The following is a 17,457-nucleotide window of genomic DNA, read 5'->3' on the forward strand; positions in this document are numbered from 1 at the left end:
GGAAAAATATTATTCATGAGCCCTTAGTTGAACCCAAAAAAAAGTATTTTTTCCTCATCTCCATATCAAGCTAGGACTAATGAAATGTTTTGTAAAAGCAATGAAGAAGGATAGTCCCAGATTTTTGTACATCAGGCAGAAATTTCCAAATGTAAGTGAAGGAAAAATTAAAGAAGGAATGTTTGTTGGTCCTCAAATAAGAGAGTTGGTCAAAGATGTATTTAACTCGATGTTAAATAATGTAGAAAGTGCTTGGGTTTCATTTAAAGACGTTTGCAAAATATTTCTCGACAAATAAAAATCCGACAATTACCACGATATTGTTAAGTAGCTTCTTACTCCATTCAAAGCTATAGGATGTAATATCTCTTTGAAAATACATTTCCTGCACTCACATCTGGATTTTTTCCCGGACAACCTCGAAGACGTAAGTGATGAACACGTGAATGTTTCCACCAAGATATTTCGGTGATGGAAAGCCGCTAAAGGGAAATGGAATACTAACATGCTAGCCGATTACTTGTTGGGCATTAATTCGGAATGTGCCTGAAACTATTTATAAAAGAAAAGCATCAGCGAAATCATTCTAACACAGGTATGGCCGTGCAAAATTATAAATTTTACAGATTTTAACTATATTTTCCCTTAATTTTTTTTGAAGCGTAATTTATTTAAAACTAAGGGTGATAGAAAAGTTGTGTTTACAGATGTGTAATTTATGCAAAAAAGCAATTCAAAAAATGGTAACATACTTAGAGAAACATTAAAAAAATATTTTTTTGTCTATCAGTGAATATCGGTAATCGACGAATTACAGTTGATGACATTGCAAGTAAGTTTAATATAATCCACGGCTCAGCATTTTCAATCATCCATGATTCTTTAAACTTTCGAAAAGTATGTGGTCGCTGGGTTTAATGTCAATTGATCAGCTCCACAAAGAGAATCTTCTGAAAATTTTCCAGAAGCTTTTGAAACGTTACGAAGATGAAGGAGACTCATTTTTTAAGCGAATAATAATAGTTTATGAGACATAGATCTTATCAACGGTTATAACTGATAACTGATAAGCAGTTATCTACCATCAACAATCCGTATACACCTCTCTCCGAACAAAAATTTTACATATCTAGAATCCAAGTCCGCATAAAAAGCATGCCTGTTAGATCACGGTTGGTAATTGCAACGAAATAGGTTTTAGAAAACGGACTAAAAGGGAGTTGCATCTAAGAGACAGTAATTGAGAATATTTTAGCATAACTTTAAATGATTGAGAAGTTCTTTCCTCCGTCCAATCAACGCTTTAATTTCCTACTAGTTATAAATATACACCTGTATTTTTTAATAAGAGCAAGCAGGGTGAGTTTAAAGAGATATTTTACGGTACGAAGGAAGTAATGACTCCTTTAATTCAGTTTTATTTCAAGGAGATAAAAAATAAGTTTTATCGCATCAGGGAGATAACGAAAGTGATCAGTTACTTATTTATGAAACTTTTAAATAAAAAATTCTTATATATTATTACTTTTTTCATTTCTGTATTTATAATTCATAAAATATGTTGATAATCTATAAAGCACATAAACATAATTTTGACCTATATATACAAGTATAAACGGTAAATATCGCTTACATTTATTAAAGTCTTCAATATAATATAAAGGCTTGCAAAATTTTACAGTTGTTACGTGCTACCTCTTGTAAATGATGTCAATTTTTTTGAATTGAAAGTGCTTTTAACGTAATTACATATATTTCTGATAATATTTCAAAATTTCTAGATATCGGAATTTGTATTTTTTCCCTTGTTTTTTGACCTCCAACTTATACAATTATAAATGGAATTTTTAATGCTGTAACTTATAAAAAAATTACTTTTAATAATTAATAAAGAAATTTCTCTCCGAAGGTTCGAAAAAGATTAAACTGAAATGAGCACTAGTACTCCCACAATAAAAACCTATTTAAATGCTGAATCGGTTTTAAGCGACCTGACATGAATCTTAAATTACTGCCAAAAGTGACAGAACTATCTTTAAGAATATCAAGCTTTCTATACCATGCTTATTAAGGAAATGTTTGAGGAATGAAGTGGTTTTCCGTTCCTTCCTCAAGGAGTAAAATATACGATTGCCTATAAGTTTTCAGGGTTATCAGAATACAGGTGCATTCATCCATACAAGATAGACTTTCATTTTTTTTAACTGGTATATTGAACATTATTACTTTCTGATTTGTGCCTGTATCTTTATTTAGGTTGTTTACTTGCTTTACAGCCTTAAAAATGATTGAGAAAGACACTGTAAAGCAGCGGTTATACATTTTCTATAGTTGTCGGATAATTGATACTACGACATCCCTATATAACATAATGTTAATGTTTGTACAATTTTTTCATGAACCAAATTAGGTATATACCTAATTTTTTATTTATTTAAAAGGTTGATACGTTTTACATATTTTGAATGTACTACTTTACGTTTGTGTAAAAATAACATTTTGGTAATTCATTTTAAAAAATATTTTTTTTTTACCTTAACATTTTTTTTTCTCAAAAAATATTTAAATTTTTTTAAAAACTGTACATTCAATTGTACATTCACAAAAGATTTCAAGTTTCTCTCTTTTATGGTAGCTGAGAAAAGTGTACTATATACAACAACAAAAATCTTAAGTGGACACCACATGACCTCCTTGTACGCCTATTAAATTATATATACACATGATTTGGTTTTATATAGAAAACCAAAAAAGTGATGCGTGTTGATTTGATGACGGGTATATTGAAATGTAGCTTAAAAAATAAATATCTCCATTGTTTACAATATAATAATATTTTATTATTATAATCCGACAATATTTTATAACAAAATATTATTACATAATACTTTAATTTATAAACTTTAATATTCTATTAGTCTAATAGAATCCGAGATCACAAAGATTGATTTTATTAATATTTTGTAAAATTGTTTTTATCTTATTATTTAATAAATAAAAATATCGTTTATTAAAAATAAATATCACTTTACGAATATATTTTTCATAATTTTTTTAATTATGTTATTTATATTTAATCGTGTACTATAAAGTATACACTAATTACAAGAGGATAATCGAGGAACCATTGACGGCGTGACAGTAAACTCACCGCCGTGAGTGTTTTAAGATTTTATATACCATCACTTATAGTGATTTAATTTAACTCCTTATCCTCAAATCGATTATTATTTGTTATAAAATTTGAAGATGATAAACGATAGTCGCTTGGGGAAAAATTACACAAGTCGAGAGATATAGCTTTTCGTTTCGAATTGAATATCTACGGTTGTACAATAGCTGATGTAAACTACTCTCAAATAAAATAATGTATTCTTCTTTTATGATAATTTTCATGTTAATATTGTTAATTGTTTTTAAATCGCTTTTGGATTGTTATTTTTGGTGAAAAAAATAATTTATTCATGTTTGTATGTTTATCAAATTTTACGTAGATACTGTTTACTTATATGTATATTTCATTTTTTTCTTTTCAGTGGTACTTAATCGTTCTAAAGCTGGTCGAAAAAGGGAAAATAAAGGTAATTAACTTTCTTTATTAGTTTTTATTTTACAAATAAAAAATTTTTATTAATTAGAATAAAATTTGTAATATTTTTAAAAGATTCATTCGCAGTCTTCAAAGTCGAAGTGGAAATTATTAATCTGTCTGGTTTTGATCATTAAGGTAATTTAATATATATTATTTTCAATTTAAATATCCATTTATTCGTAATGAAGGTCACTGTGGATCCCTATCTAATACAATGTTAATGTTTGTAAAATTTTCTAATGAACCAAATTAGGCATACACGTAATTTTTTATTTATTTAAAAGGTTGATATGATTTACATATTTTGAATGTAAGTAATACGGAAATAGGAGTACGGCGCCAGGAAATGACGTCATCCAAGGTGGCTGCCGTCCGCCATCTTGCAAAATGGCGGACAAGATGGTGGTGGTCGGCCATCTTGGATTGTGACGTCAGTGGCGCCGTAGCCCGCAGTCTTTCCAAACTGTTTTTTTTAGGACGTTCCTCGAAGATATCCTGGTCGTCGTAGATCGTGCACCGGGAGGCGTCGCAGTCTTTAAAACCTGTTTTTTAGGTCGGCCATCTTGGATTGTGACGTCGGTGGCGCCGTAGCCCGCAGTCTTTCCAACCTGTTTTTTTAAGACGTTCCTCGAGGATGATCCTGGTCGTCGTAGCGACGATGACAAGGTTTTCGTCGTAGATCGTGCACCGGGAGTCGCTGTGTGCGTGCGTGCGTCAGCGGAGTGAGGCAAATGTGTTTACCGTGCGAGATGCGGCGTTCGACTGAAGAATTGTGGGCCCGACGTGGTCCAAAGTTGTCCGATTGACCAATCGCAGCTTTGGAATTCGAATCGGCGTATGCGCACTAGCCGTTAGTGCGTACGTGCGAACTGGATCGTTGTTTCTAATAAGAGCGGATGGGACCGGTGCACAACTAAGGGTGCACAACTAAACCGGTGCACAAGAAAAGGGACCGGTGCACAACTAAATGTTACAAAAGTCCTAAATCCAAAATTTCGACATCCTACGGCTAATCATTTTTTAGTTATGCGAGGTACATACATACGTACGTACAGACGTCACGCCGAAACTAGTTAAAATGGATTCTAGAATGGTCAAAATGGATATTTACCTCCGTTGAAATCTGGAAACCTAAATTTTTCGCGATCACAATACTTCCTTGACTTCGTACAAGGAAGTAAAAATAGGAAGCTATTTGCTTGGAGTTCATTTTTTTACAGCTACAGGTAACTTCACAGAGCTATATGTAATAGCGTATTTATTTACTCTATTCAATTTATTACTTAATACATGTACATAATTAAAATTCGTTTCTATACATCTTCTTAAAAGTAGAAATCTTTTTCTTTTTTTTTATGTCTAACATTTTTTTGGGGAATATCTTTGTATCCGCGTTATATCGAGGCCATTCTGTAATCAGTTTAGCGAGATCTGAGAACCTTTAGTTTTAGAGAGCTCAGAGAACCTTTAGTTTTATTTTATCATGAATCCTCTTATATTTTTAATTATTCCATTTTCTAAAACCTCCATGACAGCTTTTGGGACTTAAAATTTCTATATGAAGAAGATCTGAAAGAATAAATGATGAAATGATTTACCGAATACACCCAACAGTGAAACCAATTTTGAGCTCTTTTGGCTCCGGTTAATTAGTAGTGATGCAGGCTTCGTTGAATCCAGTTGATTACAGGGTACAATAAATATGGTATTCTGCTTTGTTTATTAGTGATGATAGAATGCCGTTTACATGTCCCTCGTTCTTTGATAAAATTATGAACCACGTACTTCAGATGAACTTCATCAATGTCAAAGCTCACCAACACTGTGAAAACTTGGCCGAGTGTATCTGAAATAGAAATTTTAAAATAACAGGATTTTTAAGAGAATATATTTAAGCTCCATCCCAAATAATATGTCTATTTTCTATATCATGTTTAAAATGTTACTGTGCCCATTTAAGAAAAACTGATTATGGAATACAAAAAAAAATATATATATATTTTTTTTTTCATTTCAGTTATTAAAAAATTTGTTTTTATAAATTAAGAATATTTCTGTACGTGCACTTAATGTAGTGTAGTCATGTCACGTATAGTTATTCTATGAAAAATAATTTTTTTTTTGATAAAATAAACTTTATCAGAAGATGATGCGTTATATACATGCTTGTTAAATAAACTAACCGACTGATCGTAAAATAAGAGGGTTCAATGTGGCAACACCGGTACACCTGGCTTTGTTGTGGCGTCAGTTCGTCTAGCACGGCTGCGGGCAGGTTCTCTCCACCACCCGCATTCCACCTTTTTTATTTCATTATAGCTTGTGGGATGCAAGAAGGTTTGCTTTGTTTTCATTTTTTTGTGTACATTATTATAGAAACCAACCATGCACGAATAATAAGTCAAGACAACAAATTTGATTGTTTATTTGTTAGCAAATTTGCACAGTTAGAATGTAGTAATGGTCATTGTTGGTATGTCACATCACGTGAAGAGCACATACCTTGTACATATCGAAGTAGTCGTATACCTAGATAAAAGGTAAAGGAGATATAAAAGAAGGTAACCCTTAAAAAAAAAAAAAATTTATACTATCACCACCAAAAAAATAGAAAAGACAAAAATCGTACAACATTATATTTCTGTACTCAGACGAAAACTCTTCATTTATTTCTCCCTCATATTATTAAAATATTTTTACACACAAACTAATAAATATATATATGTTTATATAAATACACACACAAATGTTCATAAACTATATGGCAACACTTTAATAACTTTTAGAATAGAAAAATAACATTTAGCATATGCTCCTTTCTCAAAATGATATGAGGCCATTGCTTGGTGCGTATTTTAGAACACTTAAAACGAAATGTGGAAAAAATTAAATGACAACCATTTTGGTTAGAGTTTTCAATGATCTTTAAAACGGTGTATGACAATCCTGCGGTTTCCATTTGAAATTTCTTCCCTCAGTAGGGTTCCTAGATACTTGAAGTAGGGGATCTCATAACAAAAAAAAATCAATAGTTATTAGGTAGATGAATTTGCTAAAAATCCATACAAAATTCCGTTCCTACATTTATAATTTATAACATTACATATGTAAAAAATAATAATAAAATCATAAATAATAAAAAGAAGAGTGACATATTTTATGGATCAACAAAAATGATCAATTTTGAGATCATGATGGAGTGGTAATCTTTCACCATCCAGGGGTCCAAGTTCAAATCCGGGTCAGACATTGGATTTTTTTTTCATACGCTATAAAATTTCATTTCTGTATAGCCAGGTACAAGTTTCTCTGTAAGCTTCTATGGTGCATTAATTTATCAAAAAAAAAAAAAAAAAATGAATAGTCTTCGACGATCTGTAATCTCTTTTGCGTGCTGAAAATCTGTATTAAGTCTGTGTACTTTTCTCACTTTTAGCTTTTTTTTTACATTTTTTTCTTAAAGTGGCTTTTATGTAAAAACTCTTCACATCAATATAAAATCTCTCCAACCAATATTTGTGGCTGAAGAAGAATACTGCCTCTTCAAAGTGGCAGTATTCATTAATTGAGTTGTTAACTTTTCACATATGATTAAAAAACTGAATGGTTATTTAAATAAAATAAAATCGAGATTTCGTAAATCCTACTCTAGTTCTTTATTTTATTACAACTTTAATTTTATTACCGACTTGAAAAAGTAAAATATATATATATATATATATAAAATTGTTTTTTGACATCAAATTCTGTGTTTTACGTCGGATATCTTAAAAACTACTGAAGTTACAGTTATGGGACCTGTTTTATCCTATTACCTAGCTCAAATTACATAAGAAACCACCAACTTTACTCCTTAATTTGGCTTCCAAAAATTACAGTAGGGCTTCTTTTTATTAGAAGAGCTGAAATCCGGGTAAAATCTTTCGTTAGTCGTAACTTGAAAACAAGCGTTTCCAGACCTACGTTTATATGAAAGTTTTTCATTATTTTCACCAGTAAAACATGTCCTGAAAGTTTCTCCGATTCTTCGTGGGACCTGTATATGTTAATTTACTGAGCCTTAATAAAACGCCAGTAATTAAACCCAACGATTTTTATGTGCCATCCATGAGGAGATACAAATATACAATTTTGACGGCAGCAGATTTTATCATGAGATATTAGGTTTGACGTAATGGGTCAGAAAATAAGAGGGGAATCGGTAGATTAATGGCATATTAATTTCTTAGCAGTTGGATGTTGATATGGCCTTTACAATGGCTTCTTGTATGTTGTAAAAAACATTTAAATCATTTTTTATTATAAGAATATAATTTAGATTGATGTTTTATTTAGGGTTGAAATCTGTTAGAACCTTATGAGATATGAAGTCGAAAACGTTATTTGAATATTTAATTTTTTACTTTACTGGCTCTTTATATAAATAACAAGGTAAAGTATGACACAAACTTAATGAAAAATAGGAAACGAATTATTTTTAACTCTTTTACATAACTTGGAGATTATATATCAAAATAATTTAACAAGTAATTATTCGTAAATAATTATAATTATTTATCTCTTCAGGAATATTAATGAAAAATTTAGAATTCTAAATGATAATAGCTGATGTGGTTATTCATAGTTAATTTAACCCTGAATAATGTTTAATTTTTCAATTAAACGTAAATGACTCTATCTCTCTCTGTGTGTGTATTTGCGTACGCGCGCGCGTATATTTATTCAACTTCGTATGTCTTTCTCTCTCTCCCCCTATATATATATATATAAACTGTAACATTACAGTTAGAAGATAGTAAACCATTAACATGTATGTTTTATTTTAATTAAAAAGCTTGTTTATTTTTATACTGTTTATTATTTTCTCGACAAATATCTATCTAGAATAGATAGATTCTAGATTAAAGGGGAAAGTATGATGATCGTATCAAAAACGGGGTTTTGATTTTTTTGCAAATTTGTACGTTTTATGGTCCAAATAGTTTACCTAAACCTAAAGTGCTCGCTAAAACGTTAGAAGATGGTGGTGGTTGGTCCGGAAGTGGGGTAGAAGGCCAAATCCCGGCGATGAGCGGTGGGGGTCCAACAGGATCGCCGTCGCCGGGTGCCACCGGGGGACGCTGGAAGCTTTCACGGAAGGACAGCACTGGTTGGCCGGCAGACACACGCGTTGGCGGTGCTATATCTTGGGTGGTTCCGCCACCGTGTTTTGGAAGGGGGAGGGTTTTTTTTGGGAGGGTCTCTGCTTTGGCAGGAACCCCATACACCCAGCAGTATGAGCGTCTGGTTGTAGATTTTCCCTCCTCCAACGCAAAACAAGAAAAAAAAAGACTAAAAAAAACCTTATGTGTGTATGTGCGTAGGTATGTACAGAGCGTACAATGAAAATAAAAGCTTGTGATGGAGAAGGTTGTGATTCAATTACTACCGAACCTGAAAACATTTATACCCATTTAATAGGACAACAATAATAATCAGTGTACTTTTATTTATGCGCTGTTTAATTTATTATCGTTTTCATGTTTTTTTATGTTTTATTTAGCTATAATCCATTATTACGTAATTAATATAAATAATGCAATAAAATGAAGATTGCAAAAACAAGAATTTTAATTTAGGTGTATTTTTAAACTAAAAAAACAAATCTTGGAACTAGTGCTTGAATGTACGAGTATTTTGTGTTCGTAATTACACTAAATTACTTGGTAATTCTTTTTTGTACAATATTTCAGTTTTTTGTTATTCAGAATTTTCAATTTCTTTTTTTTATATTTTCATTGTTGATTGTACTGTTATTATTATTATTATTATTAACACTTGAAATTTGCATTATATGTCCAGTTCCTGTGCAAGTTCACTATCTTTTCTGTCTTCATCGGAACAGTCACTTTCATTCCACTGTCTAAATGTATGATAAATTTATCCTTCATTTGGTCGATTGACAAAATTAAAACTTCTTAACTTCTAATACTCAGTTTCAGTTTTTTTTTTACTTGTTCGCAATATGGTTTCCAATCATCCTTATTCATTTTTTTCTTAGCTAATCTTTTAATATCCTCACATATCTTTTCAGAGCCGACCATACCATTTCGATCGGATTTAAATCGGGACGGTAATGTAGAAGTCGCAGAACCTGATGCCCGTGTTTTTTTAACTGTTCATTAAAATTATACGTATTTTTTTTTTTAATCTATGTCATTTAATTAAGTCATATAATTGTGGTTTTAACATTGTTTTATTACACGGAATATTGTTATTTCTAACCAATTAATCATGCCCCTCTTCCTATTCTTTGAATTCGGAGGCTTCTCTAGATTGTGGTGACTGTGGTAAAGCGCATTATCCATAACAATGATTAACTGGTGAGGAAGACCAGAAATTAATTTTTCAGATACCCACTTCATTAAATTGTTGACGTTGTCGTGATAGTCACCGCTTTTTGAACTCATTTTCCAAATTAACATCGCGTTCGGAATGAACCCTATTTCTCCTCCAGTATGGATTATGATTAACCGATCACCTTTATTATCGGCACTTTTACTGCTGCACTGCTGTCATCCGACCACGATTTTTTCGTCGAATGGGACATTAAATATACGATTCTTTCAAATAAACAATCGAAGAATTTTTCTTTTCTAAAATCGGTCATTTATCTTAAATATTCTATACTCTTCCACCGAATGTCTTCTTTCTCAATCAAAAGTTTCCTGTTATTATATATTTTACAGAACTTAAATCCTAAATCTTTTAGGATAGCTGCTAGTGTAGTTCTAGAACCTTTAAATTGAATACTCTTTTGAAGTTCTTCGCGTAATTTATTTATGTAGGCAGTTCATTATGTTTTGCGTGAAACTCGTTAACTGTTTTTCTTACAACGCCTTGATCAAAATCCACTAACTAGTTTTCAACGTTGTTTATACTTTTTTGATATAGTAAATACTGTAATTTAGATTTAAGAAGATCGTGATTTTTTTCAAAGTTTTTGAACTTGTAATTTTGAAATCCCACAAGCGCAGTGTTTTTTTTTTTTCATATTTTTAAATGCGTATCAAATGTTTGTCATCTTCTAATTTTCCAACTTTATAGTTTCTTTCTTCATAGAATCGTACACATTATTAATTATTTCACGAACTTGACTACGGAGTGTTTTATTCTTAACTATGGATTTACAGTTCTGCCTTTGCAAAATAAAAAAAATCAGTAACAAAAAACGCAAAAAACATAAGAACTCATTAAATACACACGAAACATTAACTATAGTGTATTTAACATCTAAAAGCGTGTCTGTAGTTCGCTATGGCATCCCCTCCACTGCTCTGAATATCACTCAGCGATTTCTCCTCATATCAGCAGCTATAGTTAGTAGTTTATTCCAAAAGTTATATCAATTAATTTGTAGTGACTTACACCGTATCTAATTATGACGTCAGTATTATAGTAACGAAATATGGTAATTTGTTATCTATATAAAAATGTAAATGTTTGTTTGTTCAAAATCTTAAATATCCGAAAGTTCTTCACCGATTGATTTTGACACAACGTTGCATTCGAATACGTGCGTGTTTTTATGTACCTAACATGTCACACCTGTGACGGTAAAAATATACTTTTTTTTAAAAAACAGCGCTATCTGTTGGACTTAATAGCAACATTCGATATACTAAATATTTTACGATTCCATCTCAATGTTTCCGTTATGTGTGTCCGCTATAGACTAAAAAACTAATGAATCGATTCATGCGTAGGAAGAAAGGGAAAAATCAAAAAAAGTAAAAGGAAAGAAGGTAAAAAGGAAAGAAGGAGAAAATGCAAAAAATAAAAGAAGGGAAAATAGGGAAAATGGAAAGGGGAAAGGAGAAAAAATAAATTGGAAAGAGAGAAAGAAAGGGAAAGGAGAAGGGGGAAAGTGATAGGGAAAGGGGTTATGGTAAAAATGAAAACGGGAAAAGGAAAATGGGGAAAGGGGAAAAGGAAAGGGTGAAAGGGTAAAAGAAAAAAGGAAAAGGTTAAATTTTGTGAAGTTCCGTAATATTCATTTTGTTAATGTTTTATCAAACTTTCAATTGTGTTCATTTAATCTATATATACTAAAATCTAGTAATAGCGAAGCATTGTCGGGTCTGCTAGTTACAAATAAAATTATTATTTTGTTCAAGATGTACACGAAGTATTTTATTTATTTATTGAAAGAATATGTTTTTTTTTTTCAAGTATGTTAAATTAAGGTTTTGCTATAAATAAACAGCAACAGTGACCTGCCGGCCTCCGTGGCGCGATTGGTAGCGTCTTGACCTTTCATCCGGAGGTCCAGGATTCGAATCCTGATCAGGCATGGCATTTTCACACGCTACAAAAAAATTGTCATTCATCTCATCCTCTGAAGCAATACCTAACGATGGTCCCGGAGGAACAATGACGTAATACAAAAGTATATGAAATGAGTTGTGTTTATTTATTATAGGCTATAATGTTATTTAACCCACCGGGTTGTTCCAGTAGTGAACGCGTTTCACCAAATCAGCTGATTTAGAAGTCGAGAGTTCCAGCGTTCAAGTCCTAGTAAAGGCTGTTACTTTTATATGGATTTGAATACTAGATCGTGGATACCGATGTTCTTTGGTGGTTGGGTTTCAATTAACTACACATCTCAGGAACGGTCGAACTGTAAGACTGTACAAGACTACACTTCATTTACACTCATACATATCATCCTCCGAAGTAATATCTGAACGGTAATTTCCGGAGGCTAAACAAGAAAAGAAAGGCTATAATGTTATGATTTTCTTTGACATGGCGTATTTATTTACGAAAATTATTTCTAAATAGCACGTATGCACCGATAACTAATATTCTTTTGAGCTTTGTAGGCCCACAAAGCTAGAAAATAAAAATATTAAATTGTACAAAAAAATAAATAAAGTTGTAAAAAAATGTGAGTAAAAATAATATAAATATAATCATTATTAAACTTTTCTACAAAAAATTATGAATACTACAGAGATATTAAGTTCGTACTATAATAAACGTAAAGTTAATTTAATTAAAACGTTAATTCGTTCTACATTTTATAAACATAAAACATAAAATGATTTTATACAAAATAATTTATATAATAGCTCTATATATAGCTCAATTTGTTAGTCATACATAAATTATCAAAGAAATTTGTTTTCCAGAAAATCAACTCCACGTCTTAAAATTGAAATATACTTTTTTTTTGTTCTTTGCTCTAATCTCCTTTCGGTTTAAGTATTTTTTAAACATTTTTTGAAAGTTTAGACCCTGGCCCTAAAATGTAGAAAAATGTTTTTGAAAACGTTCTTTTCCTTATGTTAGCCTCTACTGAACGGGATGTTAGATTTGGAGCAAACTTAACAAACTTTTTAAGCTTAACCTGTTTATGAATATTTTTAGAAAAAGTTTTCTTAAAATCAATTATCCACCTCTAAAAAATTAATTTTCTGTTTATTGTTTTTCCTAACTAATAATTTTTATTATTAATAGCCGGGGAAAGTCCATGAAATACTTTACCAGCTTTACTTTTATTAAAATATTTACTAAGAAATTTTATTTATTTTTTCATTGAAAAAAAAATAGAAATGTAGAAATAATAAATTTATTATTATTACGAGTATTTTTATTTAAATTTATTTCAAATAAACAGTAGAAATATTATACTTGTAAAGGACCATTCAAATATTAGATATAAGTATTCCATCTTAGAGGTAGGGGCTGTCCTCGCTTTACTTTTTTTTCTGATAAGAAGTGGGGAAAGAACTCAAACGCTTAAGTAATGTAGAAAAGACAGCCAAAATGGAAAAATTTCAATAAATATTTTAACATTTTTTTTTAAATAAAGAATAAAGTGTTTCATTTATTTTTTAGTATTATTTTTCATCTTCTTCGTTTTCTTCCGATATGTTTTCTATTGATTTTTCCTTCAGTTCCTTATATTTCCACAGCCGATATCTTTCATAGCTTTTAAATATGTTAAATTAGTTTCCCATTAGATTTTGTCCGTTGAATTAATTTTATTATACTATCATGTCTGTGTCCACCAATTAATTTACTTCTTATTTTTATTAAACTTTTCCGAAGAAAATTTTACTCCCATATTCTTCTAAAAACTTCTTCGTAACTGCTTTTCTTCTGATCAGCTATCCTTCAATAATATATTTGAAAGGATTCAAAACTTTTCTTTAACCACGACTTTTTTTTCCCCACAGGGGAGGAAAAGGTTCTGCCACCTGCCGCCTGGCTCGCACTGACGGCAAATGCGGGGCTTTCACCCGCTAAAAAATCTCCCCTCTAGACGCGCAGGGGCCGGACCTAACCCGTATGGTATGCACACAGCCCCTGCGCGATCATCCGGGCACTCTTATTGCCGCCGTGAGATAGCCTAGGTAACGACCCTGAGGGGCCATTGACGAACAACGAATCCGTGGCATAACCTCGATTTACGTGGAGTAAAGCTGACGTACTGACATGAGTTTATAATAACAGATAAATAAGTTTAGTCTACAAGATTTTTGGAACAGATAAATTAACGAGTATTTTATTAAGTATGCTTCATGCTGCAACAAAAAATTTAAGCAAAAATGCTCTATCACGTCACGTTTTTGAGTTATTTTAATATAAAGATCCCCCCTATTTTGTCATATTTTACCCACGATAAAACGATCTGTTATCTTGTGCATTATGTTATAAACATGCCTGTTATGAATAAAAGTGTGACTAGAAACAGAAAGAAAATCGTGATGGAATATTTCACCGAAAGATTTGCTCTGTTCATGCTGTGATATAGAAGGCTTGACGTCTGATCTGCGTATTGTTTATAATGCTGATGATTAATGGTTATTCAATGATTCGACAATAAAAAGCATTTAAGCAATGCTACAGCATAATTCAAATAAGAATCCTTCTACACCATTAGCACATGCAATTGAAATGAAAAAGACATGAAAATATGTTATAAATTTTGAAAGTGGTCAATTATGATGTTCATATCTGTGGCGCTCTCAAAGTTATTATTGACCTTCTTTTCGGTCTACAAGGTGGCTTTACAAAATACAACACTTACATTTGTTGGACAATCGTGGAAGACATAAATTATATGGTTAAAGAGTGATAAAAATGAAACATTTTCACTCCTGTACATACAATGTAAAGTATATTCCTTTAATATACGCTCAGCATGTAATTTTGCCACCGTTACATATAAAATTGAGGTTGATGAAGAATTTTTTAAAGGTTTAAAAAGAGGAGAGGGATATAAATATTTAAGACAAGATTTCCTAAGCAAAGGGAAGGCAAATTAATTAAATAAGGAACATTCCTTATGGAAAAATTATTCAATGATGAAACTTTTGACGTAAAAATTAATAACGTAGACTAGCGGCATGAAAGTCATTTAAGAATGTAGCCCACGGTTTTCTTGGAAATAACAAAGCAAGTAATATTTAGTACAAAATGTTTTGTTGAACTAAAAAAAATTTAGGCTATCGGTTGTCATTAAAAATTACTCCCATGCACAGAAAAGGCAGTATTTTATTATTTTACCAATTCCAGTTAAAAATGTTATATAGGATTTATCTAATATAGTTATATCAATTTAGGTGTCAGGTAGACTTCAAAAGAAAGCTACCTATTGTAATGGGTACCATGATTCGACTTTCGGAAAATTTCGACATATCTTCACGTTATACAACCCGTAGATCCTAAAACCACCGTCAAATCAAAAATTTATATATACATATATATATATTTTTTTTTACTTTCTTGTGGACACAATAACTGCCGTAATTTTACGCCAATCATTTTCAAATTGATGCATAAAATATAACGACCCAAAATCTCGGTCGAATTCGTTAATGGGCAAAATTAAACCATGGGGGGCTTTTTCGAAAAAAAAAACCAAATATCGCTATAACTTTCTTATTAAGTAAAACATCGAATTCGTTTCAGTTTCTACTATTCTTTGGATAAGAGTCTAAAACTTATCTAAGTAACGTTTTTTGATATCACCAACCGTTGGCCCAGGGGGTGGAAAAAATGGGGTTTCGAAGACAAAAAAATCATATCTCCCTTAATAGGCACAGTATCGAATCAGATTAAAGTGGTCATTAGTTCTCTGAACATTACCTAAAACCTTTGTCTGAAACAATTTTTGATATGACCAACCCTTAGGGCAAGGGATGACCAAAATGTTGCTGCAATTGTAAAATGGGACTTGGCGCATGCTAAACATGTGAAACTTTTTTCACATGCAACTGTTGTCGTATTGAGTAAATTTGAAGTTTTTCTTAACTTAATGGAGGAAATTTTTTATCCTTTTATCCCCTAATTAGCACCGGTGAAATCTACCTCCGCCTTCTGGCGTGCCGAGATTTTTTTATTTAAAAGCATAATAAAATATGAGAATAGAAAATATACATAGCATATTATAAAATTTATTATACCTATAAACTTAATCACTTTAAAAATTTCATATTAACAATTTATGAAAGGTGTATAAGAAAAATGTGATGGGTGATAGAAAAGATTGATTTCATTTTAGATTTAGCGCACAAAAAAAATTCTCTTATTGTTTTTTGTGTTCTGAGAATTTTTTCCCAATTTATACACCTATGTAATCTCTTCCCAGTCTTTAGTGAAATGATGTTACTTATTAACAAATTCTTTCGTAAGCAAAGCGATCATTTTGTCTGATGTATTCTAAAAATTATATCTTCTTTGCTTTGGACATCAGTGATAATTTTTGTTTTATTATATTTCATAATTATGTAAAAACTAAATTTTTCTACACACACACACACACACACACACACACACACACACACACACACATATATATATATATATATATATATATATATATATACTCACATATCATTTTATTTATATAGTCGCATCAACAATTAAAGTCATTAGCGATTGGAGTGTAATGGTAAACTTGTAGTCTTGAACAGACTCAGACTGATGACCATTCTTGAGACATGTGGTTAATTAAACCCCAACCACAAAAGAATACCGGTATACACGATATAGTATTCAAATACGAATAAAAACAACTACTTTTCCTAGCACTTGAACCTAAGAATTTTCAAAGAAAACAAATTATCATATTTTCATATACGTTAAAATTTTTAATTTTTATGAAAGTGTATTATTACAAATAATTAAAAAATAATAATATGCGATAATTTTTTCTTTCTTTACAAAACTACGATTACTTGAGTGGTTCAAGATAGTTAAAAAATGATCAGCGTGAGTTTTTATTTATATATGAATTCGGTGTAAAAGTTATTTATTTTTTTTAAATACTAAAAATTATTCTGCACTTCACACTAAAAAATTCATTGTCGTAAAAGTTTTTTCTAAATCAATATTTTCAGATATTTTTTTTATTTAAAGTTACTTCACTACATATTTTCGGGAAAAGAATAAAAAAAAAATTGACAACAAAGTTGCTATATAGTGAGATCGTTTTAGTGTTAACATCATGATACTATACACTATAATTCAATTATTGACCTTAATACAGAGATACACACATTTGATTTGATTCATGGAATGTAGTTATGCACAAATTGTAATTCTTACAGCAAATGTTGGAAGTGTCCACCGTTTTCCTTAAGGCAGGTACCAATCCTTCACACCATATTTTTTGTCATACTTCGTAGGACATTAAGGCTAATGGAATTAATCTCAAAAAATATGATGGGAAGGGTACGGATCTGCCTTCAGGAAAATGGTGGACATTTCCAATACTTGCTGTAAGACATACCAGTTGTGTATAACTACATTCCGTGAATCAAATCAAACTTTAGTACCTCTGTATTGTAATCCATAGTAGATTTAAAGTG

The 17,457-nt window shown here is 31.0% G+C and overlaps 1 protein-coding gene across 4 annotated transcripts in view; it reads left to right on the forward strand.

Annotated features, from left to right (window-relative positions):
• The window catches only part of magu (SPARC related modular calcium binding-like protein magu), a 159,209-nt gene that overhangs the window by 86,460 nt on the left and 55,292 nt on the right, over positions 1–17,457 (forward strand). For all 4 annotated transcript variants that reach the window (XM_075372323.1, XM_075372324.1, XM_075372325.1 and 1 more), the window contains exon 3: positions 3,537–3,581. In XM_075372323.1, the coding sequence (XP_075228438.1) occupies positions 3,537–3,581 (45 nt within the window). The remainder of the gene's footprint in view (positions 1–3,536; positions 3,582–17,457) is intronic.

The sequence above is a fragment of the Lycorma delicatula genome, chromosome 8, assembly GCF_047948215.1.
Source record: "Lycorma delicatula isolate Av1 chromosome 8, ASM4794821v1, whole genome shotgun sequence".
In the NCBI taxonomy this organism is placed as follows: Eukaryota; Metazoa; Arthropoda; class Insecta; order Hemiptera; family Fulgoridae; genus Lycorma; species Lycorma delicatula.